Consider the following 19,675-nt stretch of genomic DNA (forward strand, 5'->3'; position numbering starts at 1 on the left):
ATGCGGGCGCACGCGGCTTATACACAGGTGCGGCTTATGTAAGTACAAAAGTGGAAAAATCACTTAAAAAGTGGTGGGCGCGGCTTATAATCAGGTGCGCTCTATAGTCCGGATTTTATGGTAATAATTCACACACACACACATAGTCTCATTCAAAAATCCACGCATTTCAGTCTTTTTCCATTGTATGTAATGTAATGCACATGCGTGACTCCATTGTATGTACTGCGCATGCGTGACTCTTCAATAAATGCGCTACCGAAACCGGAAGTAGATGAGAAGGATCCGGTCAAGCTAGCTAGCGGATCCCTTCCCCTACTGCAGTAGTAAAAACCCTATTTTCCTGCCTCTGCCTAAATTCTTTGGTCAGCCGTGGGTTTATATCTTTTTAAACTCAACACATTCCGCAGACATATGGAACCCACGCAAGCCTGGGGAAATCATGCAAACTCCACACGGGGAGCCTGCAGTAGCTGGAGTTGGAACCCACCATTTCAGCTCAGAAATGTCCGACACAATTTCATAATTCCCCAATAATATCATATTACAACAACAGGGGTCCAGTAAAATTATTCTAGTCATACAGTTCCTCGAAATAAGCCTGACAACCATCAATCCACGTTATTAGCTGCTGTCGCTTTTCAGATTTGGATATTTTGTACATATTTCTGACCGTAGATTGAGTTAGCTTTGATGGATTTAGTCACACGATATTTCTGGATATAGGCTTGACCTTATTGTCTGATTAATTTCTTACTTAATTTAATAAATAAATGATTTCTGTCTTTTTCGTTGACATCAGCTAATGAACATGTCGTGCATAAAGAGTCCCACCTTTCTCATCTCATCTCATTAGCTGCACCACGGGGGTGCTGGAGCCCATCCCAGCAATCATCGGGCAATGGGCAGGGGACACCCTGAACTGGTTGCCAATCGCAGGGCACACAGGGACAGACAACTCGCTCGCTCATTCACACCTAGGGACAATTTGGACCAGCCAATCCACCTGAAATGCATGTTTTTGGAATGTGGGAGGAAATCAGGGAAAACACAGGGAGAACATGCAAACTCTACACAGGATGCGCCAACCACTCAGCCGCCGTGCCACCCTTAATGTTTAATATATGGTTTCGAAAGGAGTGCCCGGAGGAAACCCACGCAAGCACGGGGAGAACATACAAACTCCGCACAGGAAGTCCGGTAGCAGGATTTGAACCCACACAGGAGGTTCCCAAGACCTTAGAACTGTGCCGCACACGCGCTAACCACTGCCCCGCCGTGCTGCCTTCCCACCTTTCTTTTTTCTATTATTCATTACAATCACATTGAAACATCATGGAGTTAGCTGGTATTCTTAGACTTTGTAGCAAGAATGGGTTGCAGAACCTGCTTTGATGTAACCTTGACTATTTTCATGATTGAAAATTCTAAAACTTTGTCTATTTCTACCTAATCTCCTGTAAATAAGTAAAATCCTATTTTTGTGTCTAATTTTTTGGTGTCCACTTCTCCAGTCAGATAAGATAATATAATAGAGAGAGAAAAAAATAAAATTAAATAGAGTAGAGTAGAGGGCAGCACGGCGGAGCAGTGGTTAGCGCTTGTGCGGCACAGTTCATGTCTCGGGAACCTGTCGTGGGTTCAAATCCAGCTCCAGACTTCCTGTGCGGAGTTTGTATGTTCTCCCCGTGCTTGCGTGGGTTTCCTCCGGGCACTCCAGTTTCCTCCCACGTTCCAAAAACATGCATTTCAGGTGAATTGGCCGGTCTAAATTGTCCCTAGGTGTGAATGAGCGAATGAGCTGTCTGTCCCTGTGTGCCCTGCGACTGGCTGGCAACCAGCTCAGGGTGTCCCCTGCCCACTGCCCGGAGATGGCCGGGATGGGCTCCAGCCCCCCGTGACCCTAATGAGGATAAGCGGTACAGCTAATGAGATGAGATGAGAGTAGAGTAGAGTAGAGTAGAGTAGAGCAGAACAGAACAGAACATACAGGATTACCTGTTCCAGGAAAATGATAAAGGTGACATTGGTGCCCAGTACAGCTGAGAATGTGCCTTCGTTGGTGACCAGGTGGAGACCCTTGGGTGCCTGCAAGGAACATATCTGCCTCTTGGCTGTGTATTCCTCAATAACTCCATTTGTGCAGTTGTTTGACACCACCTTCCGGTAGCTAGTGTGGACAAAAATTCAATCAATCAATCAGTCAGTCAGTCAGTCAGTCAATCACAGGGGGATAGTGGAGAAATATTATCTCATCTCATCTCCTTAGCAGTAGGGTCGCGGAGGTGCTGGAGCCCATCCCAACAATCATCGAGCAGTGGGCAGGGGACACCCTGAACTGGTTGCCAGCCAATCACAGGGCACACAGGGACAGACAACTCGTTTGCTCAGTCACACCTAGGGACAAAATCCAATCCACCTGAAATGCATGTCTTAGGAATGTGGGAGGAAACCGGAGTGCCTGGAGGAAACCCACGCAAGCACAGGGAGAACATACAAACTCCGCACAGGAAGTCCGGTAGCTGGATTTGAACCCACACAGGAGGTTCCCAAAAACTTAAAACTGTGCCGCAAACGCGCTAACCACTGCGCTGCCGTGCTGCCCATGAGAAATATTATATTTACTATCAAAAACTAAATTCCATAATAGTTCATGAATTCTAGATATTTTCAGGCGCTATACGCTGAACATCATGGAGGATGGGAACTATACTCAGCATTTTCTACATAAAATACTCAAAAGAAAGTTCTTTGGGTTTTTTATTGTTTCCATAATGTATTGAACTGCCCAAACAATGAGCTTCCTGAAAAACTCTCGATTAAATGATAAATTTAAAAAATGTATTTTTTGTTAACTGTTGATTGAATGTGTCACTGAAAGTGTAGTCACGATGTCATATATTTAATTGTAAAAATCCACCTTATGTTTATCCAAAATTTGAATGAACTATTTATTTGTTGTATTCACTTGATGTCGCCAAGTGTTCATTCTTAGTGGTGTTCTGATTGAATGTTGACGGGGAGGCCTTTAGTCTGTCCTAATCTTATCATAGCACCTGCAAAATCCGGTTAGGTCCAGTCTGAACAAAGTTCTTTTGGGAAGCTCGACTTCATCTGGAAGATCACATACAATAAAATGTCATTCCTGTAAAACCGCGCCCCTCTACTATATAAAACAATGGTCAGCCATTTTGCCGATGCTTGTTTGGGAAAGATTTTGTCCTGTTGACAAGCCCAGAATATTCTGTTTATTTTTTTATTTATTTAATTGCAATAAAATTCCTCAGCAGAACTGCCTCTTGTTTGTTTAACTAAGCACAGAAGCAGGACAGGAGAATATGCTCCACCTTATAATGTCCAACAGAAATTTTACTGACATGAGCACAGTTCTAAGGTCTTGGGAACCTCCTGTGTGGGTTCAAATCCAGCTGCCGGACTTACTGTGCGGAGTTTGTATGTTTTCCCCGTGCTTGCGTGGGTTTCCTCCCATATTCCAAAGATATGCATTTCAGGTGGATTGGCCGGTCCAAATTGTCCCTAGGTGTGAATGAGCGGGCGAGTTATCTGTCCCTGTGTGCCCTACGATTGGCTGGCAACCAGTTCAGGGTGTCCCCTGCCCACTGCCCGATGATTGCTGGGATGGGCTCCAGCACCCCCGCAACCCGACTGAGGATAAGCGGTGCAGCTAATGAGATGAGATGAATTTGTTCCACATATTTTAGAATAGTTGTATTTGGCTGGCAACTATTCCATGCTGTCCCCTGCCTACTGCCCAAAGTCGACCGGAATGGTCTCTGGCACCCCTGTGATCATCTTTAGGACAAATCCTTGGAGAATGAATGAATAAATGACTTTCGCAATTGATCCTCTGATTTTGCCTTCACATATTGTGTTTAGTTATTTGGTTCAAATGAGGGTTTAACATCTCAAATCTAACTCGTTGAACGAGGACGTGTCAGAGTTTGCACGTATTCTGGCAGATGTCTTGCAAGTTTTAGGAGGTTTCTTGTCTTTGACTCCGAAGATACATCTTATCAGCTCTTTAGCAAGCTGACAAATGGGTTTATGATACTGGTGATTGGATCAACGCGGTTAAAGTGAAACCTCCAAAAACATGCAAGACAAACATGCCCACTTCATATTATGTATTGTCCTGTCTTTTTCCGACTGCCTGCCTGGTGGTGATACGAAGGAGAAGGACGATTTGGAGATGAGTCAGCGGACCAGCGTTTGACCTGAAGCATGTGAACGCCTGCATGGACCAGCTGGCAGAGATGGGAAACTGCGTCGTGGCCGTCATAGACTTTCTGGACTAGTTTACAGGCTGGGGGCGTCCCTGCTGTCATGCACTTTCCGGACAAATTTTCAACATGTTACCTAGTGTTTACTATTCTTGTGTATAGTAATGCTAATTGTGATTCACCTTGGTCATCCTGAAAGGGGGATACCACTTGTGAGGTCCCTTCTCAAGGTTTCTCTTTTTCCTCACGCTGAGGTTTTGAGTTGTTTCTGGCCCGCATGTTGGTTTAAGATCAGGTAATTGTGTAACTGTAATTCTGTGCAGTCCTTTGAGACATTTTTGTGATTAAGGGCTATATAAATAAATGTGACTTGACTTGACAAATGTTGTGGTAAATACACTTGCAAATGTAGAATGGATTTGCATACATGTAGAAATTTAGAAAGACTTGCTTACAGTAGTGGGAAACGGTCGGGTAGACATCCTTGAAGATACTCTTGGCAGACATTAAGTTTCCTTGAAGATAGCGTGCAAGGGACGGGACGCTCTGTACTTGATACGTGATACAGGACCGCCTTTTGGGGTGTACTCAATCGAAGCCTAATCGTCACTACCAGCTTTAAATACATTGTCATGTTCCTAGCTCTGTGAGATCTTTATTGACGCATCAATAAAGTGACATCTCCCTCCATAACGAAGCTGGCTCCTGTCTATTTCTTTTATCCACTTATGAGAAGACTTTCTCTCGATTATCGGACCTCCAATTTCTACAACATTTGGCGCCCAACGTGGACTGGCACTAATTAAATAAACAGAAAAGGGAAAAGACTTCTCAGTGGAACGGTCTCGAATGAGCGGTTGAGGTAAGGATAGTTTTTTTTCTCTCCTTGTTTCAATTTGCTTGTCGAGATTCGTGGGAGGACGGGAGCCTGTGACGTCGGAGCTAAATTATGAAAATGCGTGCACGTGGAATTTTCCGTCTATAATCAGGCCCAAGTTCGGACGGATGAGATATGTAAACTGAGTTGAGATTTATTTTTTTTTGTTTTGTCCCGGGAGTTCGGTGCTCAAAGAATCCTGTTTGTTTTGGGACGTAGGCTGCTTGAAAAAGGAAAAAGGCTAATTTTACCTGGATAAAATGGTGCAGCGGCGTCGGTATTTGTAGATTTATAATTGTCTTGTGATCTGTATGGAAACGGTGATGAGACGTCATCATTTGCTGAAGTGACAGTTCGGGAGTAGACGATCTATGTGTGGTTAATACGGGGCATGTTTTATGTGTCTCCCTAGTCGATTGATGGTTTGGGAGGGATATGTAACCTTGCACTTAGGAAAAAGTGTGGTGCATGGAACCTCGCCATTTTCTACAATCTAAAAGGTTATACCGGCGTTAGAAAAATGAGCAGTAATCAGATGTTGTATTATTAAGATATATTCGCATAGAAACAAGCGATACACAGAATGTGTGAGAATTGCTGACATGTTTTCAGTCTGGGAGATGTCTCATTCGGGAATGTTGGTGTGTGTGCCAGCTGGCGTTAATTGTGCGTGTGTCTCTCTGTATGTGGATGTGTGTTCTGTTCGGTTCGGTTTCTCCCCCGCCCGCCTGAGTGAGTGTGCGCGGGTGATTTATACTTAACTGTTTAAGGGCTAGGAGAGCCTGTGTTTCTTTTTGTCTTTTTTGTTTTTTTGTGTTGTTTGGCGTTGGGAGAGGAGTTAAGGAAGCATGGATGAATGATGGAGTGACTGCTTATTCTACATTTTACGGTCTTGTATGTGCGTTAAAGTGTCTTGCTTTTTTAATATTAATTTTTTTTCCAAAAATCAATTACTGATGACCCCTGCCCCCACCCCACCCCCGTCTTTCCCCCGTCTTTCGCTCCTTTGCTGTATGGAAAAAGAAAAAAGTGGAGGGATTACTTAATTCGTCAAGTGCTCCGTTTGCGTGTGGCCTTTTGATTTGTGAGATCTTGTTCCGATAAACGTGATAAGTATAGTTTGGGTAAATTGAGGAAACAATTTGGCAAGCATTTTCAAAAGACAATGAGGAGCAGATTACTCGATCTTGAGGAAGACCATGAAAAATTTAAGAATTTAATTGCTAAGGTGATGTCTTCATGGTCATTTAACCTAGACTAAACATCCGAGTTTGTAAACATGACCGATTTAACAGGATTCAGAAGTCAGACGGACTGTTGAAAAGGGCTGAAGATGGCAAAGAACAAACAAAGACGTTCACTCATCCGTTGTCTGCGCCGCTTGTCTACAGCAGGGTCGTGGGGACACTGGAGCACATCCAGGCTGTCCTCAAACAGTGAGCAGGGGGCAATCTGAACTGATTGCAGCCAGTTTGGAGGAGAAAGAGGTAGACAACTGGGCACCAAGGTCAGTGTGGCACTGATAAAGCTCATGGCACATTCCTGCAGCGGATTGCGAGTGGAACGTCACGATGGACTGAGCCAGACGGCCAAGGCCGTCGACGAGGCGGTGATAACGAACAACACGAGTCTGCATTGAATCACGCTAGAATCTTGTTGATTGACGTAGTGTTTACAAATCTGAGGAATATTGATACGTTTGGATTGTGAATTATTTTATTTTTGACACAGAAATACTGCTAAAATTGTATTTTGAATCTGCTTTCCAGGAAAACGGTGATGTGTCTCCAGATGCAGGAGCATCAGGAGGATTATTAAGGAGAATAGGTAACAGGGGAATACCTTTGACTTTATATCAGATACAAGTGCACAATTTAAAAATATTATGCAAAGGGGGGGTGTGAAATAGCTGAAAAAACAAGGTTACTGGTCTCCGTATTTACAGGCCACGGTAGACGGAGAGTATAATAATGGAAAAGAGTAAATGGAATATTAAAATCAAAGATAAACAAGATCTTTGTGAGTACTAGGCTCAACTGAGGGGATGCGCTACAGTTAGCGCTGATGAGTTATCGCATGCAAACTCATTGGATCACGCATTTAACACCGCATGAAATGCTAACAGGCAGACCAGCGCCGCATCTGGGAGGTCCCTATAAGGGGCCGCCACTTGAGCAACTACAAACTGAACTGAGAGACTGAATGAGACAATTGACGGCTGTCATCTACTGGCTGGTTAAGAGACAAGGGTCCAGGGTCGAACAACCATTTGAAAAGACGTCCCAGGGGATCTCGTCTACATCAAGGTTTCAACGAAAGTGGAACCATCCGAGGCGTGAGGGACCGTACACCGTCGTGAGGGCAACGCTGGCCGCAGTCCAGGTCGAGGGCAGCTCAAAATGGTACCATCTGAACCACTGTACCACGGCTCACGCTGCCACTGTCAACGAGACCAAGCAAGATCAACAGGGCAGTAACGTTAAATTAGGAAAACAAGATGTGGGTGACAAAGCTGTGTGTGATAATAAATTGTCTGATATGATTGTTACTAGGAGCAGAGCTCGAGAAATCGCAGCGGCGAATGGAAATTGCGGTTCCGAAAGTGCAGCCGGAGATCCAAAAAGCGACGCTGCAGTTGCAGACCATGACGCATCCTAGAGACAGCGGCCCGGTTAAGTGTGACACTACTGTATAACATGCCAAAACGGTTGAGGATTTGGAAAGTACAAGTACATTTTACCTCATGGAGGGCTCAATGGCCCTGAGGTATGGAAGCTCGAAAGTACCAAAATTAAAAATATTACAGGAAAAGAGAAAAAAAAATGTGAGATATGACGAAAATGTGTAAAATATAATTTTTAGAATATGGTTTCATAAGAAACATGCACTCGAAATCTTTTAAAGGGACAGTGTGTATAAATTGACCCCAAGAAGTCTCTGCATTGTGGAGTGCAACCGAAATAAAAGTACTGAACAGGATAAATAAGGAGAGTCACAGTGCCCAAAGAAGCACTATTTTCTTCTAATTATTGTGTCATATCCACTGCCTCTAGGTGATGCTCATGTTATGGGAAACTCAAGTAACTCCAGTTTACAGTCACGTAGTCACACCAGCAGTCCCTGTTTTGGATGTAAATTGCTAAAAATACTTTATAAGAAAGCTGATTAAACGATTTAGGTTCACTATCAAGACATTTCTAATAAAAACTCGCAGGAAAAAACCTTAACCGAGAACGAACGTTTTATCCAGAAGCTGTAGCAGAGAAACTCAAACGTTTTGATTGGGTAAGTGTTAGGAACTATAAACAGGACATGCGCACTTTTACTCCATTGCCCAGCGCCTGTGCTAAAAGTAAATACGTAAGTATCTTCAGTTGTAGGAATTTTTGACATTTTCACAAAATAACTTGGCTTGCATCGGGTTTGAATCAATAATTTGAGACAAAATGACAGACAAAATGAGCCTCAGCACTCATAAGTGACGGCGGGAGGGAGTCGAATTTTAAGTCACTCAACACTCAAAACGTCACACAGTGAAAATTAAAATCGCTGAATGAAAGTACCGTAGAAATACTACGACAGTAATACGGTAATAGAGAAATGCCCCTAGAGGTATACTAAACAATATCACAAAACTAACGATTCAATATAGTACTTTAAAACAAAGACATAGTACACTACATCAATTAAAAATAAATAACTACAGAACTAAATACCAAGTTAAGTGCAAGAAGGGCATTTATGAGCTGGCTCTCTTCAATAAATTGAGAAAAAAGCAGTTTTGTCCAATGAAAAAGACTGACTTAACCAATTACCAACAACAATGACGTAATCTCGAAGCGACGAGATCTCATTAGCTAAGATCGGCGTGCAGAAGAATAAAAACTCATACAGCAAAACCAAAGTAACGATGATGTAATGCGTTGAATCTTTGTTAACGAGGAATTAAATGATAATGACAATTTAAAGGAAAAGTTTGCGTCCCCAGCATGAATGATGCATCTGGGACACAGGTACATGGTGAAATGAGAACACTGAGTGTATACAAGATAATTATACAGAATAGTTTAGAAAGAAAGAATGTTTAAATAACAAAACTAATCATCTCTCGTTGAATATGCGAATGGCAAAAGGGTAAGAATTTTTAAGACGTGTAGTTATGCTCCTAATAAAGCAAGGGCGAGTAAAACAAAGAAGACGACTGGAAACCGTCCATAATTTCAGTGTCCATCTTTTCGTTGGTTATAAATGGACAAATTCAAAAGAGGCGTAATACGTAAAAGGATTGTTTCCTTAGTTTTTCTCATATTCAATAATAGATTACTAGTGGTATGAATGATTTCGAATTATCAAAAATTGAAAGAAGTTTGAAAATGACGACATATTAGCACAGGGAAGAAAATTCGAGACTAGAAATCATTAATAACGTAGCTGAAGCTATTTCAGTCACTGAATGAAATATTTCTTTTAAAAAGAAAAGAAAAAGAAAAACAAAGGGAACTAAGACAATTGCGTAAAAACGAAGATTGTTGCGCGGAATAAAAGATTATGATAATAATATAAAATAAATACGAGTCAAAAAGATAATTCATGAGTGACAAGTAGGTATTGCTTTATATCGAATCAACAATAAGAGATTATGATTACAGAGGGATGAAAAGACAATTAGAAATTTTTGACATTGAGTTCGAGTTGGCAGTTTTTTAGGACAATTGAGTCCGACACTGAATTTTTTAGAATGAGTGTTACGTTCGACAAATGATTAATAAATGTGAAACAATAGCTGACTTATGGTTTGGTTAAGTTAAAATGAAACAATGTCTATGGAAAAGAGCATTTTTGTTTTAGAAGACAATGAGAAAAAGATTGATCAATCCTAGAAAGGATTGAAGGAATTAAAAATAACGGATTAATGGATTTCGAGACATATCATGGTGATTTAAAAATATAACTGCATGGGAAATGAATGGAAATTAATTAAACTAAGATAATTAATGTCTACTAGTACTTAAATTTAGAGAAAAATTTAGAAATTGAATAAACTGGCTAATTTACTAAAACATCTCAGTACATAATCACGATAAAACTTAACGAGACTCTAAGTGCCCCTGAATTACACAAAAAAGTTAACCTAGTATATTGTTTTGCTTTAATTCCGAAAGAAAAGGAAAAAGAAACACTAAGACAAACATACAACATAAGTTATTTAAATAAGGATAATTTGCTGAAAATTGGGTATGAAAAACTTGAGACAAAAGTATGAAAAACAACACATTAGGTGGTGTTTTTGGAGTTCCCCAGGGTCTTGAAAAGCACTGTATAAATCCAGACCATTTATGATGGAATGGAATATGCCTTTACGGACATAGTTACAAAACGGGTTCACATATTGTAACTGACAATTAAGTTTGGCATGACACTCCATCTTCAGAGTTAGGTAAAGGTTCGGAAAAGATAAGGTTATAGTTATAATTAATACAATATTTACACAAGAATGTGCATTTAAAATGTTACATACAGTTGAGGTTTGTGTAAATATGCATTTGGTGAAAAATAGTCATTGTAGTGCAAAAAAGTTGTCAGCATTGTGCAAAACATATAACAGTATTTTTATAGATAAGCTATAAAAATAAAAGGAAATTAAAAGGATCAATATCTAATTGAAGGCAAATAAACATAGACATAACATGTTGTTTTGCTTTAGAATAAGAAGATACGTACCACGCAATACATAAAATTTTATTATAGAAAAAGATGCTGAGCACAGGGGTGAACGAATTAATCAGATGGATAGATAGATAGATACTTTACTCATCCCCTGAGGGAAATTCACATTTCCAGCAGCATCCCTGAGCTGAGAACAATACAATAATAAAGCCAAAAGAATACAATATACAAATACCCAGTGTGACGTGCAAATGCCCACTTTAGCATGTTATATAGGGTAACTAAATAGTGCTACACAGAATACATATTGCAGTAAGATTCGGTAATGTCCAATGTAGGTGGTGTTGTTTAATGTACGTATTTTTGCGAGTTGAAACCCATATCCATAGGATAGAAAGTAATCCAAGTGTTGCAAGGCACTGATAAAGTAAGCAAAATAAATAAACAAATAAATAAATCACAAAAGTAGCGAAAATAACACGAGAGCTGCTGGAGTGGCTGCCATTCGTGACGGCGCCGGAAGTAACATTATCAAATACATTTTTCCACAATTGGGTCAGAATTAAACCTCTAGGGTTTAATCCAGCCATTCATGTGCAGTAAACCAAAGGAGAACAAGAAATGGGATGGTAAAATATTACAATAATGTAAATCCTACTACAGAAATTCTATGAAATTACTAGAAAACGGAATATAGAGCTTGAAAACCGTGACATAGTATATGGTACGGCTATAATTCTAAAAAGACCAACTACAGAAATTCTGCAAGAATACTGCTACAAAACTACAACAGCATTAATACTAGCGCTACTAAAAAAATCCTTCAAAAATACTACAACAGACTTCGAAAATATTACAGAATCTTATTTTGTAAATATTATAAGTTACTACTGCAGGAATGGTTGAGTTAAGTGCAGACCGGACCAGAACTCAATCGCTTAACGACCAGTTACTTCTATTCAGCAAAATTGTCCAACGCTTAGGGAATAAACAAAACAGCAACTGGCTTACAGGCAAACAGGAACTCAGACTAGGAATACTCATAAAACAGGCTTTTACTCAGAACGGGCAAGCCCTTAAGAAGGACACTCGCAAATTAGACGGTCGCCACGGCGACCATGCTGGACATGACAGAAATACTACATACATGCACAGCTACAATGACACAGTTGTACCTCTACTTATAAATTTAATTGGTTCTAGCAGTAAATATGGAATGATGAAACTATTGTAAATCGAAACACATTATCAATTTGAATCAATTGGATTGAAACGGGATTAGTCCGTTCCGAAAGCAAACGAACCTTGTTGAATCAACTGCAATTGCCCTGAAGGTATGCTGGTGTTCAGTAGGGGTTCATACATATACACAAAATAGATAAACATGAAATAAATACAATGAAATATAACATCATAACTGTAAATGAGAAAAACTGGGTGTGTCCCCAGGCTCGTGACGCCAAAAGTTTGCCCACCCTTGACTTAGAACCATTGTTTTTGGGACGATGGACTGGTGGTTAATTGCGCTTTTAATGACGGATTTCTTTTTAGGTTCTTTTTAAGAAGCAGAATGTTGGAAAAAAAAATAATTTTTGAGCTGATTGTAGGCGATGATGAAATAGGTCGATAAATTCTCTATAGAGCGTGACGTCTCGTTTGGTTTCATGTTATAGTCATCATAGTTCCATTCCACTCCATTTAGTTATTAGTATCGATACGACAACACACACACACTGCTGTCGTCTTAATAAAACTGAATCGTCTCTGCACCGCACAACACAGTGGCCACGATCACTCTCTCGGTCCACTATTGGCGCCCATACTCAGTCATCCCTCTCCTCAGAGCGCCCTAAACCTTGCTTCCTTGATTGAGTAGAAGGACGTGTATAAATAGTGCAATTGCGATAGAAGACAAGTTGAATTACTGTAATTCCGAGTATTATGGGATGAGTCAGACGAAAGAGAGACATAGATTGTGAACTTAGGTTTTAACTCAGGGGGGAAGTTGAGACATTCCGTAAAAATAAGTTAAAACCTAGTTTTTTCCGAAATTGATGAAAAATTGTCTTCTGAATAAGCTCTCCATATAACTGTTTTTTGAGATTCAAATTACGAAATTTGGACGGATAGAAAAATATTACACAGAAGAAATGTTGTGATATTACAAAATTTGCAATGTTTGTCAAATTGATTAACAAAAATCAATTAAGATAACCATTCACCATTAGCATATCGCACACATTGAGAACATTTTGGGATGGTATTTTTCATTTTTGGCAAAATCATTCACTTTGAGCGTGAATTACCTGCTTTCTTTGCAAAATACTGTTATTTTGAACAAATTTACTTACTGAAAAGATCATATATAGGTTGTGATTTTTATAAAAGGCAAAACAAAGAGTGAATCATAACAATAAAAACGTCTTTTCTTGGGTTAAATTGACACTTTAACAATCTATCCTGGTCATCTGCCTCGAGGGAAATGGCCAACAGCAAGATAACACGTTGAAAATCAAAAGAAAATGCAAATAAAAAGTGCATACAAATTTTTTCTCGGATGTGATCAATCTACAAAAGAGAACACTCAAACACTCAAATCAGGGTAAATGATTCTGACAAGGATAATGGTTAAACTGATCCAGTGACTGTATTTAGTGTAAAAACGAAATTTGAATTTTAGAACTGACAATTTAAAAAATAAATTGTTTATCTTCTAGTTAGAATTTTGGGATAGAATGCTCAAAATGGATAGGGCATCTTATAGTGGGGATTTTGGTTTTCACTTAAAATAAATATAAAGACGTGCAACCAGTCGGAGTGCCGATGGACTACCGAAAACCAAATGTGTTAACGACAGTACAGACTAAAGTGACGGATAATATGCTAAACCTTAATGTGACGATACAGGCGAGAAGGGTACCGACACACCAAAGTCCAGAAAAACCTACACCCACGGCGACAGCACTGAAAAGTGAGGTTACAACGCCGACGGCCAAAAATGAGTGCACGGCCAGTACGTAAAATTCGGGAGATTGTGTAGAAGAGGAAAACCATAACCCTAACTCGGTAGTTGTGTAGGCACATGGCCTCAATGTGCACTGACTTAATTTGACTAATTAACTTAAATTTTTGTGGGCCATCTGTCTTGTTTTATGTTTTATGTTTGTTCAATGTTGTAAGTGTTTGTATTCTTTCCTGTATTCTTATCTTTCTTGTCTATATGGTTGTCCAGCGTTTAATCGGCCCACGTAACTGAAAGGATTAACAGAAAAATATCGAAGGAAAAGGAAAAAGGGAACAATACAGTACTCATTGAGACGAGAAAAACGTTTTTAAAGAGGAAGACGGTTTAAAATGTATTGTTTTGGATAGAACCGATAGCACGTCTCGTTAGGAATCGAAAACGTTCGTTTTTTTTAGAAATCGTTTTGAAGCTAAGGGTGTGCAACATAACGTCCGAGAGCCTATGGAGTTCCCAGAAAAATAAATGTTTTTTCAGTTGGAAAACGATGAATTTAGGGGTGAAAAGTCTAGAAAAATTATGTTTGGTTATTTTAGGTGCTTTAGATAATGTTAATGCCAGACTAACACCAAGAAAGGATAGAATAATAACAAAAAGAAAAAAGTTAACCTATTCCGGTTTTCAGTTCAAAATTGGAAAATTAAGGAATGTGAAGACGAGGAAAAATCCAATTGAGTGAGCTGGGATGGAGTAATTTGAGAATGAAAAGCATTGTTGTACGAGAATAGTGGAAAAGCGTGAGTAAATACTTTCTTTTCATTGAATATGGAGGAAAAATTCATTGAGTCGAATAAAAATGAGTAAGATGAATCATTGTAGATCAATGCACGTCATTTTCACATTGAGTAGGTGAAGCTAAGATAGTAGATTGAGTTGGTTTGGAAAGAAATAATAAATAAATAAATAAATAAATAAATAAATAAATAAGTGAGATGGTTATATGTCAATTTCCCATTAAACTAGTGGGCTAAAAAGCATGTGTTAGAGGGCGTAGGAGAAGGGAAAGTTATGTAGAAAATGGAGTGTTGGCAGAGCAAGTAAGGAAGTTACAAATACAGAAGGATAAAAGTTAGTAAAAGAAGGTAAAAAGGGGAAAAGAAAGTAGGCGTTGAGGAAAAGAGAAGAGGGGGACATACAAGTGAGGAAAGGAAGAAATGAAAAGGGGAAAAAGTAATTAAATGACATATTTTTGTTGACAATTGGCCGCAGTAAAGAGAACATATATTCCGGGTGGACGTGTATAGCTAGATACCATCGGACAACCGAGAGGAATTCCAGAGGAATTTAAAGTTAGGAATGAAATTAAGTCTGGATTAGAATCGATATTTATCTGGATAACTCCGAATAAGAACGCAGAATGGATTAATTACATTTATTACAACCAGCAACGTTTTATTAATTACACTAACGAGGCCTTTAGTGCAATAGGAGAACAATTACATGAGACATCTAGGATGGCCTGGCAGAATCGTCAGGCCCTCGATTTTCTCTTAGCCAGTAAAGGAGGCGTGTGTCATATGATAAAGGAGGAAGGCTGTACGTATATACCTTTAAATACATCCGAAGCAGGAAGCTTCACAAAAGCACTGTTGAAGATTCGTGAGTTGAGCAATGAAGTGACAGTAAATACTGAAAAGAACAGTATCTCTTTTGATTGGTTCTCGTCTACATTTGGGTACTGGGGTAGTCTGTTAGCGAAGGGGGATTCTTGTACTAACTGTCGTAATAATTATGTGTTTGTTGTGTTTCTGTGCCATACCTATTCTTAAAAGAGGAATGCTTAAGACTTTTGGAGAACAAATGACAGTAGTGGCTAATACTAGGGTGGCAGAAGCTCAATGAGCACAGTTAGTGATTAAATATCCAAGCCTATTCCTTAGTGAGGAGGAACAGATGACTCAACTAAATTCAACACCTTGAATTTTATCTGGCAACGTTAATAGTCAGTCTACATTATAATAAAAAATGGAGCATCTGCGGAAAGAGACACATATGATGATCTGGACTGAATACGATATCAATTAGCACTATTGTTAAACACGTAACACACTATATAGCACTAGGAATAACAGCAACAAATATATTGGTTTCTGATTGTGATTCTTTTGTTGGTATGTCACACTGCCGGGGAGCAAGCTGCTGTCTGGGATGGTCAGGATGCATCGTCGCTTCCGGGTTTTTGGCTGCATGGAAGCTGAGCGTGATGCCTGCTGGGATGAACACTCACTCCAACATCTGACTTCACGACACCCGTTGACGAATACGACATTGCATGGTCTTCAAATTGTTCACGGGGGTCAGGCCAAAGGCCGATGTGTATGCTGTATCACTATCCAGTCATGCACTCATCTTGAAATGTATCGACGACTGTTACCAAAATTTGTTATCACTTATCAGTTCAATTATTCATTTACCTTTATCACGTACCGATCAACCGTCGACGGTCCACGTGTATAATCCAGTATGTACGGATAAAGATAAATGAAGGGGGGGTTAGTGCATGGGTCAGATGTTTGGAGTGTTGGGGATTTTTGTAAATGAAACATGAACAATGAAAGTTAGAATGATCACAGCAGGCTGACCGCCGGAATTTTATTTTATTTTCGATTCGCGTAAACTCTGTCCGTGTATTGATGTCTATGATTTGTAATACTTTACCACTACCCTGTATTCATTTTTGATTTTAATTTCTGTTCAGAATGGGAGTATAAACTCCCAAAAGGGGGGATAAGGTAACAGAAGAAAAAAAAAAAAAAAAAAGGGGGGATATGTTGTGGTAAATACACTTGCAAATGTAGAATGGATTTGCATACATGTAGAAATTTAGAAAGACTTGCTTACAGTAGTGGGAAACGGTCGGGTAGACATCCTTGAAGATACTCTTGGCAGACATTAAGTTTCCTTGAAGATAGCGTGCAAGGGACGGGACGCTCTGTACTTGATACGTGATACAGGACCGCCTTTTGGGGTGTACTCAATCGAAGCCTAATCGTCACTACCAGCTTTAAATACATTGTCATGTTCCTAGCTCTGTGAGATCTTTATTGACGCATCAATAAAGTGACATCTCCCTCCATAACGAAGCTGGCTCCTGTCTATTTCTTTTATCCACTTATGAGAAGACTTTCTCTCGATTATCGGACCTCCAATTTCTACAACACAAACAGCCCTTAAGGATTGGGTTGCCAGAATCTGTATAATGGGTTTAATTGTAAAAAAAAAGAAAAGAAAACAATAGTGGTCATTAAAAGAATGTTGGAATGGTGTAATTTTATTTCTTCCTGGATTAAATACTTTCTATTAAATTTTTTCGGCTCACCCCAAAAACAAAACAATCCATTGCCATTTAGTATCTGGCCTTTACCTCATACCCAGAATTAACATGGTCTTTCCTTCTCCACAACGTTTCAATGTACATTGAGCTCCAAATTCGATTAATGTCTTATATTTACCCAGTGGCGTTTAGGAAGGTCATTCCGGTAGTGCAGCGCTGGGACATCAACAAAGGATGGAACCAAAAGGCAGGGGTACATGTACCGTCAGCTCGTCTCTGGTAGCCATAGTCACTGGAAGAATCCAAGCACAGAGAACATAGGTCGATCATTTTGAGTAGACTTCATCCATCATCTGCACCGCTCACCCTCAGTGGGGTTGCAGGCAGTGCTCCCCCTATGCTGCGCGCGTGCGCAATTGCGCACTGCTCGCACATTCTCAGCGCACAAGAAAATCTAGCCAGCGCACAAAAATGAGGGCTCAAAATTACTAATTAAGAAGCGACTTAAGTCAAAGTTACAGTGCATGAAGGTCAAAATACACGGGTTCCCCTGACGTTGTGTCCTAAATGCGGTATTTTGAAGTCGAGTCGAAGTAGAACGAAGTTGAGTAAAGTTAGTAGAGTTTGTCGAGAACCGGCTTCTTCGGCTCGGTTCACTAAAAGAAACCGGCTCTTTCGGGTCCTAAACGGCTCTTTAGGTTGTTTTTGCTTCTTTATTCCCAACATGACCAAATATAATGTAAAATTATGCACAAAATGACTTGAAGGAAGGGGGTAATAGAAAAAAAAGAAAACAATACTAAAATGAAAAAGTAGTGAAAAGCTGAGGAAAAAATGAAGGAAACATTTAGAAAAAAAGCCAGAAAAAAGAAAAGAAAGAAATGTAGGAAAGAAGTAAATAGAGAACAAAAAGAAAAAAGTAACACCCCGGAAAAAATAAACAAAATGAGATTTTTTTTAAAGGAATTAAAAAAAGTAGAAAAAAAAAGAAAAAAAAGAAAAAGTTTGTATTGCATTCAAATAATTTCCAATTATATCAAGTGAATCTTGTTGCCAACATTGTACTTCCACTAAAAAATGTGATTAAGTACAGTTCTGTATCTTGCAACCGACTAAATAAGCCCCCAAAAATGTTAGTATTGTGCGACAAAATATATCAGGAAAAAAAAGAAATGGACATCTTGTGAAAGAATTGTAAAAACAAACGACGTTTGTAGGCCGTACAACCTTTGCAATAGTACTTGAGTCAATTCATTCAAAAGAGACAAATAATTTTGCATTGCCGGAAACTCAACAAAATGTAACTTGATGTCAAGTTTTGGACATGTTTGATCATTTATTATCTTGCCACACTTGGGATTATGGTTGCTCACTGTTATTTCAAGCGTTGCTCACCGACTTTGTGTGAACGCTCAGACCCCTGGAAAATTACAGGGAACATTGGTTGCAGGGGTGCTGGAGCACATCCCAGCTATCTTCGGGCAGTGGGCAGGGGACACCCTGAACTGGTTGCCAGCCATTCGCAGGGCACACAGGAACAGACAACTCACTCGCTCATTCACACCTTTTTGAATTAACCAGATGTGTTTCTATATCCTTAGAGTTTTTTTTTAAACAAATCAATGTCAAAATGTGGCCAAAACTTTTGGAATACGCCATATAATTAATACCTAAAAAGTATTAGCAGAGGAGGGGTATTAGTGATGAGACAAAAAAATAAATAACAAAATGAAAAAAATAAAACGCTCACCATTCAAAGTCAGCATCTGTGCAGTCGCAAGGACTTGATGACATTGAAACCAGGTAAGGTTTGCCCATCACACACCTGGATGTGGGATTCAGCTTCCTATAGATTCTTTTCACTCCCATCAGGCAGGTCTCCCCCTGTGGGTCAGTTTTACAGAAGTGCTATGATTAAAGAACCATCATTTCTATGGGTCACACCTCCCACAAATAACAAGCTAAATCCAATCATAAACGTATTACCGTAAATTCCGGACTATAAGCCGCTACTTTTTTCCCAAACTTTCAACCCTGCGGCTTATTCAATGATGCGGCCAATTTATGTAATTTTTCTCACAGCCGCCAGCGGCGCTCGAGTACAAAATGTAAGATTTAGACCGGTGGAATATATGCGCCGAGGAAGACTGCAACTTCTTGGCTTGTGCATGAATTAAATTAGCGTACACATACCCTCATCATGCAAAATGCAAAAAGAAAGGCACATGACGCAGCACATGAGGAAGATGAGTACGGTATGTTTTTTTACCAGACCCGTTTACTGCGTTGCAACCGTGTTGCTAGCATGTTGCTACCATTAACTGCCCTGTCACAGCCACCGTTTGGGATGAAAGTTATATTATTATTATTATTAAAGCTTTGAAAACTATCTCTGTGTACAGTCTTTCTTTGTAAATATGTGTAACCATGTATAATATGTATTTGCAACTGTATATTTTTGTAATGTATTTATTTGAGACACTTATTCTGATATGTTTTGCACAGGCGAATGAAAAAGAAGGGGCGGAACAAACGCGGGGTGACGGGAAGTGGGGTAAAGGTGAGACCTGTTTGTGGACGCGACGCTCGAGTAC

General features: G+C 39.7%; 1 protein-coding gene across 2 annotated transcripts in view; it reads right to left on the reverse strand.

Moving 5' to 3' along the window:
- sorcs1 (sortilin-related VPS10 domain containing receptor 1) overlaps positions 1-19,675 on the reverse strand; it is a 134,333-nt gene that overhangs the window by 30,497 nt on the left and 84,161 nt on the right. For both annotated transcript variants that reach the window (XM_088341622.1, XM_088341621.1), the window contains exons 16-18: positions 18,832-18,965; positions 17,260-17,373; positions 1,999-2,170 (exon numbers count right to left, since the gene is read on the reverse strand). In XM_088341622.1, coding sequence (XP_088197748.1) covers positions 1,999-2,170; positions 17,260-17,373; positions 18,832-18,965 — 420 coding nt within the window. The remainder of the gene's footprint in view (positions 1-1,998; positions 2,171-17,259; positions 17,374-18,831; positions 18,966-19,675) is intronic.

This window comes from Urocampus carinirostris, chromosome 8 (genome assembly GCF_059441175.1).
Source record: "Urocampus carinirostris isolate Australia breed hairy pipefish chromosome 8, RoL_Ucar_1.0, whole genome shotgun sequence".
NCBI classification, from domain to species: Eukaryota; Metazoa; Chordata; class Actinopteri; order Syngnathiformes; family Syngnathidae; genus Urocampus; species Urocampus carinirostris.